Source organism: Lynx rufus, unplaced genomic scaffold (genome assembly GCF_022079265.1).
Source record: "Lynx rufus isolate CCGP_SWC_20201006 ecotype Redwood Valley unplaced genomic scaffold, mLynRuf1.p SCAF_8, whole genome shotgun sequence".
NCBI lineage: Eukaryota > Metazoa > Chordata > Mammalia > Carnivora > Felidae > Lynx > Lynx rufus.
This window is the reverse complement of record NW_025814896.1, coordinates 14,480,399-14,505,638: the sequence shown is the minus strand read 5'-3', so window position 1 is coordinate 14,505,638 and position 25,240 is coordinate 14,480,399. Positions and strand designations below refer to the sequence as shown.

The following is a 25,240-nucleotide window of genomic DNA, read 5'->3' as shown; positions in this document are numbered from 1 at the left end:
CTCGACACCCTGCTTTAGAACGGCACAGCCGTATCTCTCCCTGCTCTGGGTGTCAGGGCAGGCGTCTTCCAAAGACAGCGGCCAAGCCTCTTCCCCTCTCTGTACGTGGATACCACTCCTCCCATGAAGGCTGGGACCTGTTCCCCTCCCCTTGAACCAGGTAACCCTTGGCTTGCTTTGACCAATAGAATGTGGCAGAATTGAGTTCTTCGATTCGCGAGCCCGGCCCGTAAGGGGCTGTGTAGCTACTGCTTTTGCCTTCTGAGAAGCCCACCGTCAGGTTCAGAGGTCTGGGCTAGACTCCTGGAGAAGCCACATGACCCCGGAGGCTCCGTGGTCATCGTGGACATTCAAGGTCCAGCTAAACTCCCCGCTGAGTTGCCCTGGACACCCCATCTGGAGCAGAGACGAAACCGTCCCTGCAGATCTCTGTCTAAATGCAGAAACATAAGCCAATAAGCTGCTGTGTTCTGGGGCCTGAGTTTTGGGGTGGTTTGTTAATGCAGCCAGTTAACTAAAACAGATGTTTTGTTTTGTATTTGCTCTTTCCGACACCTGTTGCATTCCGGACGCGAGTCTCATGTGTATTTCCAATGACTCGGCACCCCTCCTGCGGCCCACCTTCCTCCCATACCTCCATCGGCACGTGGCTGACTCCTGGTCTCAGGCCAATGCCACCTCCTCAGAGAAGTCCTCCCTGACCACCCCCGGCTGAAGTAGCTTCTGAGTCAGTTGGTCACATTGTCCAGTTTCATTTTCTTCTTACCCCGCCTCATGACCCAGAGTGATTTTATCTGTTTACCTGCCCACTGCCTGTCTCCTTAGCTAGAATGTAAGTTCCATATGGATGGGGACAGTGAAGGAGCCCATAATCAGGTTTTACATAAATATTGTTGAATGAATGAGTGGAAGAAGGAGTGAACAAAGAAATGAATAGAACAGACCTCAGACCGGAGGCCGAGATTGCTGGCTCATAAATTTTGGTACAGATTCATTTATCAAATATTTACTGAGCACCTATTATGTTCCAGAAACCATTCTAGATACCAGAGTTACGGCACTCAACAAAATAAAGTTTGTATTCTGATAGGCTGATATTCTAGAAAATACACAATACGGTGTCTTGACTAAACACGATGAAGAAATATACAGCAGAGTAAGGAGCTGGAGAGTAATGAGGGCAAGATTTTAGACTAGATGGTTAGTGAAGCTTTTCCGGGGAGGTGACATTTGGGCAGAGGCCTGAATAAAGTGAGGAAACAAGCACATATGTGGAAACAAAGTGTTCTTGGCAGGGGCGGGGGGTGGGGCGGGGGGGGGTGGGGTGGAAGCATGTGTAAAGGCCCCGGGGCAGGACAGTTGAAGCGTGTGGTTAGAGTGGAGGGGGAAGGGCAATAAGGAAGTTAAGTCAGGGAGGTCAATTCTGTGGAACTCCCAGCTCAGGAGTTTGTGGCTTTAAAACTTTCCTATGTCCACAAAGCAAATAACCTCTAGGTCCACTGTTGATTCACATTCTTTATTTTATAGCGTTTTCAATCAGGATTCGAAATCACAATTCATCAGGTTACAGGTCCCATGGGTTTCTCCTGTCCCCTGTTCTCCAGGAGAGCAGCCTCCAACCCCCATGGGCTGTAACTGTGGCTAAATACTAAAGTGCTCACGTGGGAAGAGATGGATCGCATTCTCCAACTTGGAGGCCTCTCCTCTCTCCCTCCTGCTCCCAGGGAAACATCTGTGACTCACTCGTACCGTACTGAGTTCAGTCTCTGGGTGCTGCCTTCCCAGCCCACGCTGCCCAGAGAACCTCAGCCCTCAGATGCGTAGGAAGGGGAGACATAAGGCTTCTGGACCCCTTCCTATCACCTTTGCTGGAGCCAGGCTAACGCTGGGCGGCTCTTCCCACTTTCTGAGCACCCACGGGACCTAATACGGTGCTGTTCACGGGGGATGCCCAGACGTTTCTGCTGGAAACAGGGAGGGATCCCATCTTCTAGGACAGCTCCCACCAGCCACTGGCTCAGGGGAGTCTCCCTTGACCCCGTCTGGAGAAGAGGGTTACGATATTTTGCCTGCCTGAGAAATTTCACCCTGGCCTCTTACGAGGCTCCAATCTATCTTCTGACTTTTTTTTTTTTTCTCATCTCTGAAATACGTGGCCTTGGCTCATTAAACATGCTTACCCCCTGGGGTGTGGGTGGGGAGGTAAAGACCAGCTGCGGGAACGAGGAAGGGCTGATGGCCTCAAAGGCCCTCAAAGGACGGGAGTCCTTGCTGGAAGAACCTTGGGCCACTCGTGAGACATTAGGGCCCAGGCTTGGCCTGACCCCAGAATTACGGTCAAACTGACTCGATTAAACAGGAAAATCCTAAACAGGGTAGGTAGAGGCGTCAGCTGGGATTTCTAGAACTCTCCTGGCGCGCTCAGGCGCACAGAGGAGCAGCAGGGAGGCTTGGCACAGCCTCCACCTCCTCAGGAAGTCATCTGTCCCTCCCCCCGTCTCCAGGGATTGGAAATAACCCTAGCTGCCGGGGATTGGCAGCGGTAAAATTCAAACGACGGGCACGGGAGGGGCACCAGCCGAGCAGAACACACACCGCCTGTGAAGGACTGGCACAGCGCAGCCCCAAAAGCCTCTGTGAGGCAGGCGAGCTCTAAAGGCGAGATGATCTCTCCAGAGTGAAACCTAAAGCAGGCAGTGGGGGATGTCAGTTGTGCCCATGCGACTCGGTGGCCCCCGTTTCCAACTGTTTAAGACAAACACCATTCCAGATTGCTGAAATAAGGCTCCTTTGCGTCCTAGCCACAGAACAGCTCAGAGAGCTTGTTTCCTAGCAGCGGGTGATGGCAAAAGCCTTCTGGGAGGGCCCAGCCCAAAGAGAGTCCCGGAGCGGGGCTCAAAGGGTCCGAAATGTGTCGTTGGGCAAGGCGGACGGCAGTGATGTGATGTTGGCTGAGTGGATGTCGGCCCAATCCGGAAAGGTGCCCAGCTGGAAGATGGTCTGTGCCCAAGTATTCATGGCCAGGCTGAGCAGGAGGACGCCCATCAAGTTCATCAGGAGGCCTGTCCGCACCTGAAACGGAGCCCAGAGTAAGGAAGGGGTCATCGTACGGATGGGAAAACCCACACTCAGAGTCAAGGAAGTCATTCACTCAAGGTCTCCCAGCCCGGAAGCGATGGTTCCAGGACACGAGGCCGGTGGATGCCCACAACCCTCCCATCTTTACATGACCCTGGGCTGTCCCTCAAAGAGCTGCACATGTCCCCAGCCCTCGAGTGGTTTCTAGGTGTCAGGTACTCTGCCACACAGATGTGTCCCTTAACCCTGAAAGCAACCCTTCGCAGGTGATTATTATTATTATTTCCACTTTACAGAAGAGGAAACTGAGGCTCAGAGAAGTGGGCTTACCCACGTCACACAGCTTGAAAATGATCTGGTCTGACCAGTAACACACACGCACACACACACACACACACACATACACTCATACACACTACACGTCTACTTAAGGCTATACTTACTTGTTGCGAAGGTTTGTCTGATGGAAGTTTTGACCTTTTTAAGAAGCTAGAACAAGTTTGCTTCTTCCCCGGGGCCAACCTCCTGGGCCATTCAGTCCAACCTGGGGCTGAAAATCCCTGTTTCTCATCGGGGTTTTCTGATGTTCCATCTCGGCCTTGCCCCGCTGTGAACTGCACGGTAGGCAAGTGACTCCCTTTTCAATCCCCCTTTGGGACCTTTTCCTCACAGAGAAGGTCTCCCTCGGGTGCGCTTCACGCCCTTAACGCTCTCTCCTCCTCGCCAATGGCCCTCTTTGACAAGGAGGGGTTCAGAACCTTCTCCAGGGCAATTGCTATCGGAGCAAAACTAATTATTTTGCTTTCTTCGGTCTGCGTTTATTTTTAGACTTCCCTTCTGTGGCACACGTTACCAGTTTTCCATGTACGGATTGCCGCGGAAACTCTTCTTTTCAAATACTCTTAAGTTTTTTTTTAAAAAATGTAAGTTGATTACAGTTGTTAAGTAAACATTGCCACGGATGGTTCGCGGAAAGGGCATCAAGTCGTGAAGGGCGTATGCCAAGCAACAAGGTCGAACTGTGTCGTGCTATCCTGCCTTTGCTCTTGGGGGTACCTTCAAACCCTGGCAACTTTGGAGGATTGGAAGGGGACAGGCCTAAGCTTTGGGGCGGCCGGGAGGAGGGCTGCGCTCCTGGGAGCCTGCCTCAAAATGCCTGCTTAGTCCCACATTCGTTACGTCCGCTGCCTACATCATCACTGTCTGGACCCAAGCCTCTAGAGCCAGCGCCTCTCTGTGCCTCCCTGTGCCCCTCGGCATCTTTCTGTCCCTCTCCGTGCTCTCGGCAGGCCTCTACCTCTCGGAGCCTCTCCATTTCTCTCGTGTCTCTTTGTTCCCAGGATGGGCGTCACATCTCCATTTCTGCCTTCCCTAAGCAGCCTCCCTTTCCACACTGGCCCCCAGCCCCCAGCAGTCCACTCCACCCGGCAGCCAAAGCCATCTCGGAGGGGCACGAGTGAAACCACATCCCTGTGACGTCGGACAGCTGAAGGGACTCCACCCTAGAAAGTCTCCGTCTCTGCTGTTTTTTCTGCCAGGCTCCGTATCCTCATGTTCCGGATTCTGCCTCTGAATAAGCCAAGAAGCTCTTTTCCCACCTCGAGGGGGAGGCAAGAAAGTGAATCATTCTCTGTTTTGTCCTAGGCCCCGAACACCTGATAACACCTAAGGGCCAGATCCCAAACACGGACCCTTACCTTCGGGGATTCATGGAATCATACCTATTGCTCACCGGACTCTCTCTTTGATTGGACCTAGCGGATTCTTAAAGGAACACACGCGTTCCCTAGACCCTTTTCCAGTATAAACCCCTAACCCCGAGCAACGAGGAGACTCATTTTTCTCTCCATTCTGAGGGTCTCCCAGACACTCTGTCCATTATTCTCTGTCTCTCATACTCTTCAGTAAACTCTGTTTTCACTGTCCCTGGCTCACATTTGATTTCGGTCCTGCGTGAAGCCAAGGACCCTTTTGGCTGGCCCTGTGGGACCCTCCCCTGGGCTCTCAGACCCAGCCTTGCCCTGCTTAAGTCCCTTGAAAGTCCTCCCACTGTGCGCTGAATAATATCCTAAGTCTGTGCCTTGCATGCTGTGCACCGACCTCCCCTCCCGGGCCTCTGGTCTCATCTTCCCAATTCCAGGCACACCAGCCTCCTCCTTCTCTCTGTTTGCTCTGTGACCTCTTTCTGTCTCTCACTCTTGTCCACCCCCTTTCTCTCTCCCTCCCCAGCTCCTGCTGGGGTATCTGTGCCTGGAGAGCCTGGACTGGGAACACCACCCTCTTCAGTTACTTACACCAGCTTTGGATCTGCATTCCCTGAGTGCCCCAGGCAGCCAGTGGAAGCAGCAGGGGAGGCAGGGGAGGGAGGGGGGAGAGGGTTCAGCAGGGGAGCGAGGGGAGAGGGAACACACCAGCGGCTCTCCCCACTGCTGCTACCCCAGTTCCTCCCTCCTAAAGATTCCAGGCACAGAGCAGCCGGAGGAACAAGTAAGAAAAGAGAGCAGTGCCCAGAGAGGGGAGGACATCCCTTGTCCCTGAAGCAGACTCTGGAAAGTCATCACGAAGGCCATTTCCTGAAATTGTCCAAGTACAAGAATCATCCCAGAGTGTCTGTTAAAGCGGATCCCCCTGGTCCGGCTCCGAATGACTTATTCAGAAACTGGGGTTTGGTAAAGTGGGACCAGGGGTCCCGCCCAGACGTCTCGCCCGGCACCTGCTGTCCACCCCCCGTCTCGGGCCTCTGTCGGGACGCGCCAGGACTCACCATGTCTTTGACCAGCAAGTGTCCAGAGGCGAAGGCAATCGAGTTGGGGGGCGTCGAGACCGGGAGCATGAAGGCATAGGAGCAGCTGACTGTGCCGGGGACCATCAAGTAGAGGGGGTGCACCCTCAGGCGGATGGCCTGGACAGAGGCAGGGGCGGGGGCGGTGACCCCGGCAGGGAAAGAGAGAGAAGCGACGACAACCGATGGAGACGGTTGAAAGCCACAACAGGTAAGACACGGAAAGAGACGCACAGGGACGCATAGACGGAGACTGGCAGAGAACAGTGGCAGCAGACGAGAAGACAGGTTGGGAGACGACACAAGGAGAGATACAGCCAGAAACGCAGATCCACAGGCAACAGTAGAGACAGACAAGAAGAGAACCCAAATCAAAGGACACATGGAGAGGACATTCCCCAGGTTAATGACATCCTGGGGCCACACTGCATGTTCACTGGGGACGATGGGCTGGGGAGATTTATCTAGAACACACCTTCTCCAGCCTGAGAGTGCAGCATCATACCCGGAGGGCTTGCTAAAACACGGCATGGCGGCCCCACTTTGCCCAGAGTTTCTGATTCAGCAGGTCTGGGGTGGCCCCAAGAGCCTGCATTCGAAATGAGTTCCCTGCTGCTGGGTCCAGAGAACCATGGCTCTAAAATATCAAGTCCTGGGGTGCCTGGGTAGCTCAGTCGGTTGAGTGTCTGACTCTTGATTTCGGCTCAGGTCACGATCTCACAGGTTCATGAATTCGAGCCCCACATCGGGCTCTGCGCTGACAGTGTGGGGCCTGCTTGGGATTCTCTCTCTGCCCCCCCCCAATAAATAAATAAACGTTTATAATTTTTTAAAAAAAAATAGTAAAACAAAGTAACAAGTCCCCTGCCTGGTCCTTCCCTCGGCCAAACAGTCCACACCTTTACTTGGGGCCTCACCGGATTTCAAGGACACGTCTGTCGATGAGCATTTCCCGATTTCTAAGATTGTGTGAATCAAATGCGTCTGTGTGTTGACCTCGTTCAGTGGGCCACTGGTTCGTCACCTCCCCCAAATGACATATTCATCTACAATTCACGTGGGTTTCTTCTCTGCTATTGTATTTAAGATAGGACATTTTTGGCCCCTCTGGCAAATTTTTATAACCCAAAGCATATAACTTTTCTCAGAAAGTGCTAAATGTGTCCCCTGACACGTAAAACGTTTGGGTTTTGATGACAAGCAACATTTGGAAGCCTGTGTGATTTGCCAGTGTCTTCTCCAGCAAAAGTCGCCCCAACAGACCTGGCTGGGTCCCTGCTTCTCCTCCCCCCATCACCCTGAAGTGTCCCATCTCTCCCAATCATCTGCTCCCTCAGAGCCCGGTGAAGGGTGTGATTAAGTCCAATCACACGTGGCAAGGTTTGGGGACCCCCCTCCCCTCACTACTGGCGGGAGTGCCCACTTTGGAGGGCAGTTTGCCCACTTCTAACAAAAGTATACACGCACAAGCTCTCCGATCCAGGGATCTCATCCAGGAACGTATCTAGATGGACCCAAAGGCGCACAGACAAGGAAAGGTCCGGCAAACATTGCTGGACCACCGCAAAGGCTGGAAGCAAACCTACGTGTCCATCACCGAAGATCTGAAATAAACCCACTGCCATCCACTGGTAACAGAATATCCTCTATTCCCTGAAGAAGGATAAAGTACATCTCCGTGTGCTAAGGCAGTGCGAACTCCCTTACAAATTGAAATAAGCCGACAAAAGCCAAAAACACAGTGGCTCAGATAAGCGTGCCTGGTTGATCACTGTTCGCATACAAAGCCTGGAGTTGCAACACTGATTTAATCTGATCAATTTTGGATTCTATTGAGATAATCGTGGGCTAAAGCCTTCTCTAATCTATTTAAATACGGAACCAAGCCCATCGTTTCTAATGTTAATCAGTTTTGAAATTCCTAACATAGACTCTATTTGATGGTACGCGCCCAGATTTATTTTGCTATTTGCATCTCTGTTTACGTGTGAGATTGAGTCGTGACTACACCCCGCCCTCCCCCATCGCTCTGCTGTCCTTTGGTTTCAGCGGCTGCGTTTTGCCAACCTTATTCCTGGGTTGCACGGCTTTCTCTGTCTTTCCGTGCTCTGAAATAGTTTGAATAAGGTGGGAACGATCTGCCCTTTGAAGGTCTGGAAGCTGTCACCCAGCTAACCCTCTGAGGACGGGCTGGTGATTTTTTAGGGCGGCGGTTCTCCACTGAGGATGGTTTTGTCCCCCACCCCCGACCAGGGGACGCTTGGCAACGTCTGGAGACGTTTTTGATTGTCATGATGTAGGGGAAGCTCCTGGCTGGCACCTAGCAGGCGGCGGCCAGGGCTGCTGACCGTCCTACCGTGTCCAGGGCAGCCCCACACAACAGACAGCTCTTTGGCCCCAAATGTCAACAGTGCTGAGAAACCCTGCTCTAGAGGGAGGTTAGAACTGCGCCTACCATTAGAGTTTCTTCTGTGGTTATTTGCCTTACTCAGATCTTTCTACTTCGTCTGAATCCAAATTTGACATTTTCTATTTTCCTAGAAACCTCTCCGAAGGGAGAAATTGGGTGCACTTTTGAAAATATTTACTCTGTGTATTTCTTAAAGAAAAAAAAAATCAGGGGCGCCTGGGTGGCTCAGTCGGTTAAGCGTCCGACTTCAGCTCAGGTCACGATCTCGCGGTCCGTGAGTTCGAGCCCTGCGTCGGGCTCTGGGCTGATGGCTCAGAGTCTGGAGCCTGTTTCCGATTCTGTGTCTCCCTCTCTCTGCCCCTCCCCGGCTCATGCTCTGTCTCTCTCTGTCTCAAAAATAAATAAACGTTAAAAAAAAATTAAGAAAAAAAAAAGAAAAATTAGTATTAAAAAAAAATCAGGGTCTAACACGTTCATGCGGTTTAGAAGAGGGCGATGGCACCTGTAGTCCCCCATGGAGCGCCCAGTGGCAGGGGAGAGATTTCTGAAGCACCCACCCTCCGCGCCCTCCCCCCCACTCCGCGCCCTGCCCCCCCCACCCCCCCCAGGACTCTCACCAGCTCCGCCAGGACGGGCAGGAAGATGATGATAGTGGCCGTGTTGCTGGCAAACTCGGTGAAGAAGGCGACGACGACAGTGATGAGCAGCACGGCCAGGGGGGGCGGCACGTTCTCCAGGGGGTGCAGCTGCCCACCGATCCACGCCGATAGCCCCGACTCCTGCGGGGGGCGGGGGGCCTCTGTTCAGAGCCGGCCCAGCCCCAGCTGCCACCCCCCGAGGGCTGGGCCCAGGAAGGTCGTTAGGACGGACCACAGTGGTGACCGTCAGTGCTACAGAATGGTCTCCAGGCTCTCTTCTGCTGACTTTTTCAGGAGTTACTCTACTCAGGGGTATTCAGGTATTCAATCAAGTGAACCTTTACCACAGCCCTTGTCGCAACCCAGTATCCTCTGAGACCAACACGCTTCGCTGTTTTCAAAGGATCTTTACACATTTCTTTTATGGTTAATAGAAAATGTACCGCTTTTTTTCTCCTGCTGAGAAAAAATTAAACCAATCGTATAAAATAAAAAAAAAAAAGAAAATTTACCGCTTCTCTAGAACTTAAAATTTCATAATGGATTCTAGAACACAGCATACTGTTTTTTTTTTATGTTTATTTTTGAGAGAGAGAGAGAGAGGGAGAGAGAATGAGTGGGGGAGGGGCAGAGAGAGAGGGGGACACAGAATCCCAAACAGGCTCCAGGCTCTGAGCTGTCAGCACAGAGCCTGACGCAGGGCTTGAACTCACAGACCAAGAGATCATGACCTGAGCCGAAGTCTGACGCTTTAACCGACTGAGCCACCCAAGCACCCTATGTATTCACATAAATAAAATACTATACTATACTTGTCCCCAGAATTTGACTTAAAAGTTACCTTGAAGGAACGAATCATAAATGCTTAAAGATATTTTTCTCTAGAAGAGACTGTAAAATTAACTTGCTTCTTTTACGTCTGCACCTCGGCACTGTTTGTCTGATAGCCTAGAAATTATGGCGAGTGGCTGAGTCAAGGTCCCAGCCCTCCCCTGGCCCAGGGAACTGTGCAAGGAAAAAAATGGGGCCACTGGGTTTTCCCAGAGGCCACTCCTAGGAGACTGGCGGCCGTGTGCGCGATTTAAGGGAGAGAGGCTGGAGAGAAGGAATATTAATGACTTGGATGAATGAGAAGCCAAAAGCTTCCCAGTGGCTGGGCCTCTGGGTGGCGGGCTTCCGGCCAAGGTCGCAGCCCCTACGGGTCCTTGGCTCAGCTTCTGCAGTCAGAGGGCGGTCCCGCAGGGGCAGCGGCAGAACCCCCTGCTTCCCGGGGTTCTCTTGGGGACTCCAAAGGGCTTCGCCTGCCCTTTCCCAATCCCTTCGGTATCAAAGCTCTGTTTCCTTGGAAACACACAGCCCCATGGTGTTCCAGGGGGAACCATGCAACAAGCAAGTTTGGAGGTTGTATACCCAGAGGATGAGGAGAAAGGGCTCTGGAATCAGAATGACCTTGTTCCCCACCTTAATCCTTTCTAGCTGTGCTGTCCCGGGCAAGCAACTTAACCTCTCTGTGCCTTAATTTTTTTAAATCTGTAAACGAGGGTGTAACAGCGCCTGTCCCAGAAGGTAACTGTTGGGAGAAAAGGAGCTAATCTATAAAGCAGTTGGAAAATGCCTGGGTGACCTGGTGAGGGCCCCACACGTGCCAGCTGTCATTAGTAGCTTCGAGTCACAAGGGGAAACACTCAGAAATTGCCCAGTGCGGTGGTTGTCAAACTGTGTTCCTTATGGCCCCCCAAAGATGTCAAGAGGTGCCTGAGGCCATGTTGCAGGATGGGAAGGGAGAGGCTTGACCATCTTTAAGAGCCTCAGAAAACACACCAGGCTCAGCGGCTTGAATACAACTCTGTATAGTAATTCCTAGGGAAAGAGAACCAGTGAATTTGATCCAAGGAAAGGAAAAAGAGAAGGCTTCCTGCACACGTGTGAACATTCAGACCACTGTGCTGCTTACAAGCTGTACGATGTTGGGCAGATCGATGAACATCTCTGTCCCTCGCTTTCTTCAAGGAGTTGGCGGTAAGGGTCAGACAAAGACGCGCAAAACACGGTTCCTCTACATAGTAAGCCCTGGATAGGATTCATTACTATTTCTTTAATTCAACATGCACGTAATGTAGAGTTCACTCTGCGAGGCACTCGTCCAAAGACTGGGCTAATATTAGCTCATTTAATCCCCGTAACAGCTCCATCAGGTAAGTGGTATAAATATCTCCATCTTATGACTGAAGAAACTGAGGCACACAGAGGTGGTCACTTGCCTGAATAAGTGAAGTAATTTGCCCTAGGGTTGGAATTCTGAGCTGGGACTCTAGCACTTTCTTCAACAGGCTACCTCTCCAATGACATGATAATGCCAGTCGTCCGTCATCATTATCATCATCACCATGACCATCATCATCGAGGTGACTCTCCAGCAGAAAATGAGGGATAGGGAGCATAAACACATTTCTGCTTGCCTACAGGGTTTGCTCCACTCTAACTTACTCTCAAGCTCCTATAACCTCAATGTATTTGTAGATAAGTTTATTCGGATGGAGATTAAATGAGATATGCTTAAAGGTGCCAGAGGGAGACCAATTTTCAATTCACGAGACGGTGAAACTGTACTCACAATTCAAGGACGAGGGCTGACGGTGGCCCTGGTTTTAGCACCCGGTATGTATCAGCCCTGTGCACTTTCCACACATCGTATCGGCAGTGCTAAAAACAGCCCATTTTACGGGTCATGTCCAACAAATATTTATTGCGCGTGTTATGTACCAGGACTCTTCTGGATGCTGGAACAGTAGTGAATGAGACATATATGATCCCTGCCCTCATGGCGCTTACGTTCTAGTAAGGGAGACACCAACCGAGAAATGAACAGGGCAATTTGGGGGGAGGGAACAAGGAAGGAAATAAGTGGGGTGGTAACAGGGAGAGGGATTATAGGCGAGGCTACTTTAGAGATGGTGCCAGGGAGGGCCTCTGAGTTGGTGACCTTGGAAATGACCTGAAGGGCCAGGACTCAGAGATCTCAGGGAAGAGCATTAGGCAGAAAGAAAGCAGATGCAAAGGTCCAGCGGTGCAAATGAGTCTAGGGTAGCTGAGGAGCATCGAGGGGCCAGTGGGACTGGAGGGGACAGAGGCAGGAGCCGACAACAGGAAGGTAGGCAGGGGCCAGGCCATGCTGGGCCTTGTGTGTAGGCCCAGGAAGCCTTCAGACTAGAGTCTGAATATGTCGGGAGTAATGGGCAGTTTTTACAGCGGGAGAGAAGCGTAGTGAGGACACTGAGCAGGTTTAAGTGAGTTGCTCAAGCTCAAAGCGAGCACCGGGATCTGCTTCCAGCCCTTCTGAACCAGTACTTGGGGGTCCACACACCCGGGCTCACCCTGGACCCCGTCCGAGGACCTGTAAGCCCCAGGAGGCCTGGCTGTGGCCTGGCGAGGGTACAGGGCAGGGGCCGAGAGGCGGGATGTGCCATGAGCGCTCTGGTCCCGCCTGGGGCAGGCCGCGCGGGCCTGGGCAGGGGATGGTACCGGCCGGGGTTGGGGGAAGCGGGCAGCTGCCACACAAAGGCCTTGTTGAACAGAAACCCCGGCGACCGCCCAGGGCCGGGCCAGGAGCCAGACTGACCTCCCAGATGGCCAGTGGCCCCGCGGCCCAGCCCCCACCGAGAGCGGGGCTTTTCCCACCACATCCCAAGCTCAGAGGAGCCTCTGGGGTAGAGGACCGTCTCCTCTGCCCCCTGCCTCAGGGTCAGACAGGGTTCACGTCCTCTCGACACGTGGCACCACGTCCACCGAGTTGCTCAGGCAAGAACCTCCACGCCATTTCCCCCTTTGCTCCCACATTCGGTCATCATAACCAACTGCGTCGGCCACGTTCCGAGGTCTCCACGGGCATCGACTCATCCAATAACTGTCACAAGTCTGTGGCACGGCGCCATTATTATTCCCATTTTACAGATGAGGAAACTGAAACGCGCAGCTGAGGTACAAGACCTGCAAACCCCCCCCCACCCCCCCGCCCCAGGCAGTCTGGTTCGACAGCCCGGGCCTTTTCCCATTGCACTGCATGGCCTCTTTGGGACCCGGATAACAGGCCACTTCCTCCGGGAAGCCTTCCCTGATACATCCCCAGGAGGAGGCAGTGGTGAGAAAAGTCAAGACAGACAGGAGTTCAAATCCCAGCTATGCTATGCTACCTACGAGCTGCGTTACCTAGGATCGATCAGTTAACCTCTCTGGTCCTCAGGATTCCTGAAATGGAGACAGTACTTTTGCTGAACCATCCATTTGCTCCTTTTGAAGTCTATACTATTGTATTCATGTGTGTTATGTGTTGGGAAAAAATGAGTAAAATAAATCTACGTGTCATAAAAAGGAGAACCTGAGCGGGCCACTCAGCTGACCTTCGGTGAAACCCTTGTGGGTGACAGATTAGCACTCCGGACTCCAGAGGCCCCGGGGGCCCCAGCACTGTCTCAGGCCTGGGAGTCGTCTTGCCCAAGGTCACAGTCAGTCCTGGGGCTGCTCACCGGCGCAGACTGATGGAGGGATGCCGGGATCTGGCGGGGCAGCCTCAGACCAATCGGGGCATCTCTGAAGGGCCAGCTCAGCTCTGTGCTCCCTGTGGGGTTGGTGGGGGTGTCGTGGGGCACCGCCCCCCCCGCCCTCTCCTGCTTCCTTCCTCCCCCTTCCACAGAGGGGGGCGCCTCAAGGGCCCAAGCTGATGCCCCTGTTCACGCATGTCCATTCCAGAGTCTGCTCCTTGGGAGCCCCGCCCACAATAGCCACGGAATGAGGATTCCGAGAGAACGCACGGGGAGTTCTCGCACACGTCTGCTCTGGGTCACGTCCTACAACCCCGAAGAGGAAGAACTTCCATCCAATTCAAAGATGAGAAAACCGGCGCCCAGAGAGGTTTAGCAACTTGCCCAAAGCACCTTGCATTCTCACCCGGAGGCTTCTTACTAGCACATACCTTACGGATGTCTTCTATGCATCACTGTTTGCAACTGGAAATTAAAATTGAGTGAAAGAAAGAAAACAAGGGGCGCCTGGGTGGCTCAGTCGGTTGGGCGTCCGACTTTGGCTCAGGTCATGATCTCACACTCCGTGGGTTCGAGCCCCGCGTCGGGCTCTGGGCGGACGGCTCAGAGCCTGGAGCCTGCTTCGGGTTCTGTGTCTCCCCCTCTCTCTGCCCCTCCCCTGCTCATGCTCTGTCTCTCTCTGTCTCAAAAATAAATAAAAACATTAAAAAGAACTTTTTAAAGAAAGAAAGCAATCCGAGAGGCAATTTCAGGTTTCCTTCATCTGAATTTCAGATTAACCCTTAATTGCTTGTGGGTTTAAATGCCTCGGCGGACAAGGAGAGACGCAGGGGTGGGTTCCAGGATCATGAGCTGGGGGTTCAAATCCCGGCTCCGACAACCTCCCGGGTGCATGAACATAGGCAAGCTATTTAGCCTCCAGTTACCTCGGTTCCCTCATCTTTGAAATGGGGACAAGCGATCCTTCTACTTCAGGGGTGTTGATGAAGGTTAGAGGAGTCCATTTGCAAAGCGCTTCAGGTGGAACCTGTTCTTGGGAAGTTCTTCAAAACGAGCCATGAGGAGGCGGGACTCTGAAAGCAGCCTGCCTGGAGATGGAACCCTCCCTCTTGAGCCGAATGCAACTGTATGACCTTAAGAAAGCTGCTTAATTTTTCCGTGCCTCAGTTTCCCTACCTGTAAAATGGGAATACACATGTTACCCACCCCCTAGGGTCAGCGTGAGCGTTTGATGAGACAACACTGAGGCGGCCCTTCCTGAAATTCTATGCTCCACTCACCCCGCTGCAGCCCCGGCTCCCGGAGCCCTCCAGAACAACATTCGTAATAACCCTAATTAATAGTAATGATATCTGACATTTCTACCACGGTGGTTAAGAGCGTAGGCTGGGGCACCAAACGACCCGGATTCTAATCCTGAGCGCATCGCTGTGTGACCTTAGGCAAGTTACTTTCCTTCTCTGTGCCTCGGTGTCTGAATCTATCGAACGGGGATAATAGGGGCATCGACCTCAGAGGCTTGTTGGGACGTTTAGATGCGTTCGGGTGTGTAAAGCACGTGGAGAAGGGCCTGGCCCAGGGCGAGCCCAAGACGATGTTATTCCTCTGCTCGCGGAACCCCTCGAGTCTGGGTAGTAGCCGTAGTCGTGAGTAGCAGTGTGCTCATTGTGAGCTCCTTGAGAATCCAGATCAGACCTTATCCCTCTTTTCCTGCACAGCTCCCAGCCCTGAGTGCGGCGCCGTGAGGTAGGAGCCCCTGGTTGTCCCCGTCTGGTAAACGAGGGATCCGGTGGCCGCAGCGCCCGCGCAACCCCGGGTGCTCTGAGTCGGAGCCTGCAGCTGGGGCTACGACCTGCGCCCACCTCCCCAGGCCCGCAGCCCGCCTGCCGCTCTTACCTCGCAGCCTTTGGCCATGGCGAAGCCCCCTCCCAGGAGAAGGATGATGTTCCAGGGCACCGTGTCCTGGACCTTCTTCCACGTCAGCAAGGGCTCTGTCTCCGCGTTGGAAGCTGGGTAGAGAGAGGACACTCAGGCTGAAGAAGGGTCACCACCCCCTGCGGCCCCATCTTTGTGGGGGCACCTCTGGGGGGGTCCCCAGGGAGCCACAGTCTGGCTCCAGCATCTGATTTGGGAGCTTTAGGGAAAAAACAGCCCCCCCCCCCGAGCATTATGAGGGGCATCTTCTCTATTCAGAAGGAAAATCATTGTCATGGCTCCCACGGCGTGAGAACCTCCTGGAACCGGGCACCCCACGTACATGCAGGACATCCTTTCAATTTCCCCAAACCCCTTCTGGAGGAGTGGTGCTTTCATCCTCATTTACAAGAGAAAAGGCTCTTTTTTGTAACTGAATGGGTGCGGGCGAGAAAAAAGTGGAAGGAAGAAACGGGAAGAGAGAAACTAAGGGTATCCTCCATCCGTGGAGTTATGGGATGATTTTTCTTTCTACAAAAGCGGCAGTGTCTGCGTGCACTGGTTAGAACGGGGGGGGGGGATCGGCAAACTTTTATAAGGGTTGGGGAGCGGCTGCTTCAGGTTTGCAAGCTTCTGTTGCAAACAGGCCACTACTGTAGCAAATGCACAGACGCAGACAAGGCACTGTGGTGTCCCCAGGAAATTCTACTTAGAAAGGGCAGGGGTGCATTTGGCCCGTGGGCTGAGGTTTGCCACCCCTGTGCTGGGAGCACAGGCCTGGAGACAGACGCTCCAACGTTGGCTCACCGCACGCCCTTGAACGTGATCTCGCCTGTCTGAGCCCCCGTTTCCTCAGCTGACACGTGGCACAGAGAGAGTCCCTTGGGGGGCCCTCGTGGACACTGACGAGGTTAATGGCAGAGCTGCTGGTGGACAGAGAGGGTCCTGGTTGGTTCACGGCCAAATCCCCGTGTCACTGCGTGCACTCCAAAATGCTCGTCAGCTGATGTTAGGTGCCTGGCTTAGCCCGATGCCTGGTGCAGAGTGAACACTCTGGAAACGAAACTGTCCCTGAGGCAGCCACCAGGGAGGCAGGAGGTCAGGTACGGCCCATGCACGGCCGTTCCCGACTTCCCAGGACAATTCCTGGGTCACCCAGCCGTGGACATTTTGTTCCTCCTTTTCAGCTTTTTCCAAATTGTACACTGTGATTACCGGAAGCGAAAGCCGGAGATCTTGGGTGGCTCAGTCCTCTGCCTTCAGGCAATAAAGTATAATTTCATTAAAGAGGCAGGCAAGGTCTGAAAAAGCAAAGGTCCTGACGGAGGGTTTAACATCATGCAGATTCAATGAGTCACATGGTAAGTGCTAAAGAGGCCACCTGCTGCACTCAACCTTCGCCATGATCGCCATGGTCGGCTTCCTTAGTTTCCCATCCAATCGCGCCCTGTTGCTGTTTCTTAAAAGCACAGAGCCTCCAACTATGTGAATCTCACACTCCCCGCCCCGTGTTAGCCTGCGAGCTATCTGGAGCAGGCCCTGAATCTGAACTAGATTTGAATCCTAGCTCTGCCGTCCGTTGGGCGGTCCGGCTGTGCGATTTGAGCTAGTGACGTCACTTCAGAGACCCAATGGGGAGAGGAAATGGGTCCACGTGTGCAAAGGGTTCGGCTCCGGGTGTGGCCCAGAACAAGTCCTTGGTTATTCATTTAACACATATAAATTGAGGACCTATCGGGTGTCAAGCACTCTTCTAGACACTGGGGATTCAGAAGTGGCCAAAACAGAAAAAAAAAAAAAAAAATCCCCCCCCCCACCCGCCTTGGAGAACTTACATTCCAGGAAGGGAGGCAGGTGAGAAACCAATAAATTCACAATGTCAGGAAATGTAATGTGTTATGAAGGCAAGAAAGTAGGGTAAAGGGGTGAAGAGTGACAAGGCGGGGGATGTTCTTCTAGACAGTGTAGTCAGGGAAGACTTCTCTGGGGAGGTGACATTTGGACAGAGTCTGAGTAGAGTGACGGGAGTGAGTCACGCGATATCTGGAAGAAGAGCTTGGTGGACAGAGAGGAAATGGAAGTCACCATTGCCATCGTCCTCATTGTCATCCGCAAGCACAGCACCCAGCACATAGCAGGCACTGCATCTGTACTTGTCGAGTGACCATAAAGGGACAGAAATACAAGGGCAACTCCGAGCCCGGGAAGAATGGAAGACAGCAGGCATAATCAGAAAATCTAGGTTGGCCTGGGTGCCTGGGTTCCACCTCCTGTTTCTGTGTCGCTAGCCATGTGACCTTGATCAAGTCACTTGCTCTCCATGGAAACTGGCCACTCTGTCGGGCTCCGTGTAAGTCCTAAGTGCTGGAATGTACCATTTCAGCCAAGTCTTCCCCGGGGCCCACCGGTAGTCCAAGGACGGGAGAGCTCATGGAGTCCCCTCTCCCCACCCACCAGGCAGCCCCAGACACTCCAGCCCGAAGAACCCTCCACAGAGGGGCATGCTGTGCCCCCGTGGACCAGACCCAACTCGCAGACGCGTTTTAATGCTACTGTTGTGGGTCCACGCTGTGGTTTTCCACTGAAATCAGTTGCTGACGCTTAAAATCAGGGCGATCGCATAAAGTTTTGTGCTTCCCTTGACAAGTCAGCAAATGTGGCGAAACCAGTTCAGCTTTCCTGCGTGGTGACACTCGGTGGAAACTGAGTCACAGCTGCCCCTTTATTTCAAGGGTACTGGCTTGCCAGATTTCCACAGACCCCACAGTGCCCTGATGTGAAGGATCTCGCCACTCAAGATCATTCTCAGCTGCCGTCTTCCTCACGATATAGACATTGGTCTCTGTTTCAAAAATGCAAAAGGAAAGCTGGACAGGGAGGGCCCGGTTTCACGGAACCCATTTTCCTGCCCCCCCCCCCCACCTGCTGCATCCAAAACTGTTACCTCCCTGTGGGCATTTGGTTTGCAACCCCTGTTCCAGAAAACGACTAAAGGCAGAGGTGAAAAGTGCCTAAGGGACATGTTCATTCTCTAAGTGGAAAAGGAAGGCCCAGGGGTGCCTGGGGGGCTCCGTCGGTTAGGCGTCCAACTATGGCTCAGGTCATGATCTCATAGCTTGTGAGTTTGAGCCCCGCGTCGGGCTCTGTGCTGTCAGCTCAGAGCCTGGAGCCTGCTTCGGATCCTGTGTCTCCCTCTCTCTCTGCCCCTCCCCCACTTGCACTCTGTCTCTCTCTCTCTCTCAAAAATACATGAACATTTTTTAAAAATTAAAAAAAAAAGAAAGCAAAAGAAGGCCCAGACATCCTAGGAACGTACTCAGGGTCACCCAGCACATCAGCAGCAGAGCTGGGATACCAGACATCTATGTCACAGTGCCCTCCCGACAGCCCCCGGCTGAGAGGAAGCCTGGCCTTTTTCAGCCTCCCCCCACCCCCCACAGGTGACAGAGCCACGGATGGGACCTGATCAAGGGCAACCGGTCCACAGGCCAGCTATCCAGGAGGCTAGGAGTGGCCCCGCGGGAGAGCTGCCTGCGTAAGAACGAGCCACGCCAGGCAGAGTCTCACTCTCGGAGGTCCACGGGAAGCGGACAGACAGGGGGTGCTACGGTGATAGCTACAGGCCGCAAGCAGAGGGGACGTGAGCGGGCCGGGAGGGAGGAGGCAGGAAGCTGCGGTTGTGGATGTCCGGCGAAGGCGGGCACTACAAGAGAGAAGACACCGTAGGGGAACCGAAGTTACAGAAGACAAAAAGCAGGAACCGTAAAGAAGCAGAGACTATTAAGGAGGTCAAAGCTTAGAAGCTGGAGGAATATGGAGAGGTCAGCACGTGGTACCCAGTGTGGGTGATGGGGAAAGCCGGTCGGAAGCAAGACGGAGAGCAGAGACGAATCCTGCCCGTTTGCAGGGTCCGAAAGCCCCCTGCCCGGGGCTCCTTGGACCCAGTGTTCGCTCTGTTGCTATAGCCGCTTCTAGGGCCCTGTGAAATCGGCTCCCTACTGATCCTTACCTTATGCCCCGCACTCAGACCCCCTCCCCTGAAACTGGAGCTTAACCCACCTATTACTCTAGTTTTTGTCTCAACGATAGAAAACAGATTACGGGGCTCAGTCGGTTAAATGTCCGGCTTCGGCTCAGGTCATGATCTGACAGCTCGTGGGTTCGAGCCCCGCGTCGGGCTCTGTGCTGACAGCTCGGAGCCTGGAGCCTGCTTCGGATTCTGTCTCCCTCTCTCTCTGCCCCTCCCCTGCTTGCACTTTGTCTCTCTCTCTCTCTCTCTCTCTGTCTCTCTCTCTGTCAAAAATGAATAAACATTAAAAATTAAAAAAATAAAATAAAACAGATGACGACCCTATTTCCCGACTCCTGGTGCCGAGCTCATCCCACTGGCCCCATCCCTCTGTCACAGGGGCTAACCTGCTGGGAACCATCCCAGCGGGGTCACAGACTGGCCACCTGAAGGCCAGTCTGGGGGACTCGGCATCCTTTTAACGTAACCCGGAATGCCGTTAGGCAGAAGTGCGTCCGTCTCTACCACTTCCTAGCCATCGAAACCTGGCCTGAGAGCCTCACGTCCAGCCCCTTGGGCAACTGAGTCACAGCTCCGGCCTCGGGCCCACGGGCGGCACAGTTTTTCTACAAAAGGGTCAGAAAGTGAATATGGCGGGTTTTGTGAGCCAAGAGGCAAAATCAAGGCTATTCTATATATGATTCTAAGGAGAATAAATGTCCACAAATTTCTTATCGAAGAAATAAACTTTATTTATGGACACTGAAATTTGAATTTCGTGTAATGTTCCTGTGTCATGAAATATTTTTCTTTGGATTGTTTTCAACCATTAAAAAAATGCCAAAGCTATTCTTAGCTCGTGGGCCGTACAAAGCAGCCGGCCAGCTGGATCGGGCCGGCTCTCCTTGCTGACTCTTGTCCCCGCCTGTCACCTGTGGCGGCCCGAAGTGCCCCAGACAGGGTAATGGCTCAGACAGAGAGAAGGGAAGAAGGTTAGTGCCATGGGGCTCGGGTCCCAGGCGCGGGCCCTGCCTCCGGGCCACTGATGACCATGCTTCAGGCCACAGTCGTCACTGAGCCCACTGAGACCCCAGCCCTGACCCCTTACCTTTAAAGTCAAACCACCACTTGAGAGAGGGCCTTTGGGACGGGAAGAAGAACAAGACGGTGACAATGGCCACTCCAGTGACAGCATCGGAAAGAAACCTACAATGACAAGGCCCCAAAGCGTGTGACCCCGGGGGCATCGCAGCAGGCCAAAAAGTTTGGCAGATTTGCAAACGAGGACTTGCGGGAGGGAGTTAGGAGCTCTCTGTGAGCGGGGCCTTGTTCCGGGCCACTGGACAGCGTCCTGCCTGTACTCGGCATGGATGCGACTGTCCGTGATGCACAAGCCTTCTACGCACGGCCCCCCGGGGTACTTAGATGCTGCTGAGACAAACAGATGTTGACCCTCCCAGGAAGAGAGACCTGACCACAGAGGGCAGGATCTGAGCGCCACCGAATACGGGATCTGCGGAATTCCCGTGGATCACACAACCGAGGCTTCTCTGAGACTCTGTTAGGTATTTCTTCCGCTTCTGCTCGCGCTCCTCCTGGGAGGGGCAGCTCACGGCACGGAGACGCGGCCCGGTCGCGCCAGCAGAAACCAGATGGGGGCAGCCTCACAGCCCCTCGAAATCTAATACCGCCTTTCAAGGATCCACACCGCCTCTTGCGGAGACATCAGGCCCACAGAAGTCTCTCGGGGCCACACAGTTTCTATCTCAGATGAGGCACCTGAGGCTCACAGAGCAGAAGCAGCTTGCTCGAGGCCAGGCCATGGTCCATGCGGGAGACGGGCACTGAACCCAGATGCGTCTGGCTCCAAACTCAATGAGGCACAGAGCCACACGTCAACAAAAGCCCTTTCAGTCCACACATTTGGGAAGGAGAGTATTCAAGGGACCAAGAAACTGGAAAAGATGGCCATTATCGCTGCGTTAGAGAAATATCAACCAGAATGCTGCTGGAGTATCATTTGTCTGCTAACAGGCCAAACCTGAAAGGGTGAGGATAGTATCTAATGCGGACGTTGGAAAGCATATACCGATGGGGTAAAATAAATTGGGTTAACCTTCTGGAGGGCAGCTGGCAACGTGTTTCAATACATGTAAATACCCCTTGATCCAGTCATTGTACTTCTAGGAATTTACCCTCAGGGAAACTTGACTCTCGTACACAGACTACGAACAGGGATGTTCATGATGGATAAGAGTAAAAAAAAAAAAAAAAAAAGGAAGAGTTTTAGTACAGACACGTGTAACTAAATTGTGTACAACAATGTATATATAATAGTTTATCTGTAATGAAATGCCCTGCATCTGTTTGTTTTTAATTTTTTTTAATGTTTATTTATTCTTGAGACAGAGACAGAGCGTGAACAGGGGAGGGGCAGAGAGAGAGGGAGACACAGAATCGGAAGCGGGCTCCAGGCTCCGAGCTGTCAGCCCAGAGCCCGACGCGGGGCTCGAACTCACGAACCGCGAGATCATGACCTGAGCCGAAGTCGGTCGCTCAACCGACTGAGCCGCCCAGGCGCCCCTGCATCTGTTTTTTTAAAAGATATAAGATGATATCAATCTTTAAGCATTGACATAGAAGTACGACAAAGGTATCTTGCAAATAAAACCTTTTTATTTGCAATATTAGACACAATCCAAAAGGAATTGATTAAATAAATTAAGATGCTCTCCTTCTATAGACTACTATGGAGCATTTAAAAAGAATGAAGTAGGGGCACCCGGGTGGCTCAGTCGGTTAAGCGTCCGACTTCGACTCAGGTCATGATCTCATGGTTTGTGGGTTCGAGCCCCGCAGCGGGCTCTGTGCTGACAGCTCAGAACCTGGAGCCCGCTTCGGATTCTGTGTCTCCCTGTCTCTCTGCCCCTCTCCTGCTCATGCTCTGTCTCTCAAAAATAATAAATAAACATTTTGAAAACTTATAAAATAGGGGCGCCTGAGCGGCTCAGTCGGTTGAGCAGCCGACTTCGGCTCAGGACATGATCTCGCGGTTGGTGGGTTCAAGTCCCGCGTCGGGCTCTGGGCTGACAGCTCGGAGCCTGGAGCCTGCTTCAGATTCTGTGTTCCCCTCCCTCTCCGCCCCACCCCTGCTTGTGCTCTGTCTCTCAAAAATGAATAAACATAAAAAAATTTTTTAAAAAGAATGAAGTAGGTCAGAACGAGCAAGTTGTCCAGGATTATAGTACTGTACTCTCCCAGTTTTTGTAATATGCATACATATATGTCTGTGTGTACCTACTATTATGGGCGAGGGTGTGTGTATATCAGATACGTCAGACACGAAGTTTTAATTGTGAAAATCTCTTCATTTACAGAGGTTAAATGAAGAATAACTTTTAGTTCTTCAATTCAGCATTGTTTGAATTTGTTATGATTATGCATAACTTTTACGATTAAACAAAAAGAAAAAAAGCAGATCACAACTTATATGTCTCCTGTACTCACATTTCTGTTAAAAGATCTTCTGTTTAGATAGGTTTCTTTTTAGCTAGTTTGCATATATCTCTTCAATTAGCTTTATTGAAGTATAATGAACATGCAATCAAACGTGCCCATCTGAAGGGTAATATACTTTTGAGTTTTGGCTAATGTATACAGTCCTGTAACTACCCATGGGATTGAGATGGAGAACAGTTCCCAGACAGGCATTTTTCAGTCAGGAAAGATGTGTGTCAGAATTGGAGACTGAGTTTCTAGGTGATTTTCATTCTCTTTGCTTTGTTGGCCTGTTTACAACACCCATCTTTCATCTGAGAAAAATAACAAAGCATCTACATCCTGGGAAAAGAAGACAGTGGAAGTAAGAGCCTCTCCTCTTGGCTCGATGAAGTGACATCATTTCTTCCTTATAACAACCCACATGAGATGAGGACTTTATATCACCCATTTAACCCGGGGGGGGGGGAGTCCGAGGCCCCAAGAGTTACGTGAGTAGAGCTGCTCTATCTAAATGGTAGCCAGCTGGGGCGCCTGGGTGGCGCAGTCGGTTAAGCGTCCGACTTCAGCCAGGTCACGATCTCGCGGTCCGTGAGTTCGAGCCCCGCGTCAGGCTCTGGGCTGATGGCTCAGAGCCTGGAGCCTGTTTCTGATTCTGTGTCTCCCTCTCTCTCTGCCCCTCGCCCGTTCATGCTCTGTCTCTCTCTGTGCCAAAAATAAATAAACGTTGAAAAAAAAAATTAAAAAAAAAAAAATAAATAAATGGTAGCCAGCAGTTAGTAGACACTTGAAATCTGGCAAGAGCAAACTTAGATGGGCTGCAATTAAACTACACACCAGACTTTGAGGAGTTAGTGCAAAAAAAAGTAAAAGATCTCAATAATTTCTTATGTAGATCGCGTGTTGAAATAATATAGTGGGTTAAGTGAACGATATGACTAGAATTGATTTCATTGGTTCTTCTGACTTTTTAAACGTGGCTACTAAAACTGGAAAATTACATCCGTGGCTCACGTTCTATTTCTACTGGATGGTGCTAATGGAAATCATGAGCTCTCACCGAGTCCAGAGGACGTATTTCCTATCTACTCGTGTTCTGACGTACCAGAATCTGACGTGGTCGCCCGCTCACTCTTTACTAAAACGCTCTCCTCTCTTGGCCTTGGCTGGTTCATTGCCCCAGGCTTTCCACCTTACCTCCCCGACTGCTTCTCCCCTTTCTCTCCTCCACCCAGCTCCTAAATGTTGGGGGTCCTCAGAATCTTCTGCACTCTCCCTTTACTCTTTCCCTAGCTGGCCCCATCAATTCCTTAATTGGACTTAAATTCCAAATTTCTGTGATGACTCCCAGATTTATTATATCTGCAAGCCAACACCTCCTCCGAGCTTCTAGGCTTACGGTTCCAACTGTCTGTTGCAGTATCTGAAAGACATATTCGCCTTCATGACAAGCCTAACCCAAGTCCAAACTAAAATCGTTGAGAAGCCACCTGCAGCCTCCTACAGAATGTTCTTCTCCAACTAACCACCATGAAAGCAGCTGCGGACCATCCATAAATGAATAGGTGTGGCTGTGTGTCCCAATGAAACTCTATTTGCAGACAATCAGCTTTGAATTTCATGTCATTTTCTTTGTCACAAATATCATTTATCTTTTGATTTTTAGCCATTTAAAGATGTAGAATGCATGAGCGGATGATGATCTCAGGGGTACGCAATTTGTGAGTGGCCAAGCTTACAAAGCTTGAGCCCAGTTTTGTCTGATTTCAAAGGCAAAAGTTCCTAACACGTGAGAACCCCAAGCGTTTTATCATCTGAACCTAAATTTTTTCAGAGTAAAGGACGGAGCTGTTTATAGTTACACGGGACAAAGTTACACACCCAGCCACCGCCCCCCGCCCCAGGTGGCCCATCCCAGAATCTTCCCTATTGGGCTCCACCTCCGGGTCCCCCGAGTCTCACCCAGGGGTGAAGAAGCTGGCCCAGCCAGGGATGAACTTCGGATCCCGGGAGAAGAGGAGGATGGCGAACACGCAGAAGAGGGTGAACACGGCCTGCTCGGCAAACCTGTGGCACAGACAGGCAGGCGCCACAGTGATGGTGGGCTTTGGGCGGACCACAGCGTTGGGAAGGCCTTGGGCAGATGCCCGCTGGCTGTGATGGGCCCAGGCCCTGCCTCCGAGAAGCTGCAAGAGGTAATTCACTCCCCAGAGTGAGGGGAAGGGTATCCTGGGGTGTAAGGGATTCCCGTCCAGGGGCTTCCACACTCCCCCAGGATCCTTCCTGAGCATCAAACACCACGTCCCCCCAAGCTATTTATATCACTCCCTCTGGGAATTTCCCAAGGTTTCGGGGGAGGCGGAGACTCAACAG

At 52.2% G+C, this 25,240-nt stretch overlaps 1 protein-coding gene across 3 annotated transcripts in view; it reads right to left on the bottom strand.

Moving 5' to 3' along the window:
- Positions 1-2,895: 2,895 nt before the first annotated feature.
- Positions 2,896-25,240, bottom strand: part of SLC13A3 (solute carrier family 13 member 3) — a 45,234-nt gene continuing 22,889 nt past the window's right edge. For 2 of the 3 annotated variants that reach the window (XM_047069107.1, XM_047069105.1), the window contains 6 exons: positions 24,830-24,934; positions 20,478-20,575; positions 15,343-15,455; positions 8,888-9,049; positions 5,843-5,980; positions 2,896-3,072 (listed from right to left, as the gene is read on the bottom strand). In XM_047069107.1, the coding sequence (XP_046925063.1) occupies positions 2,896-3,072; positions 5,843-5,980; positions 8,888-9,049; positions 15,343-15,455; positions 20,478-20,575; positions 24,830-24,934 (793 nt within the window). The remainder of the gene's footprint in view (positions 3,073-5,842; positions 5,981-8,887; positions 9,050-15,342; positions 15,456-20,477; positions 20,576-24,829; positions 24,935-25,240) is intronic. The other variant, XM_047069106.1, reaches the window with a different exon arrangement.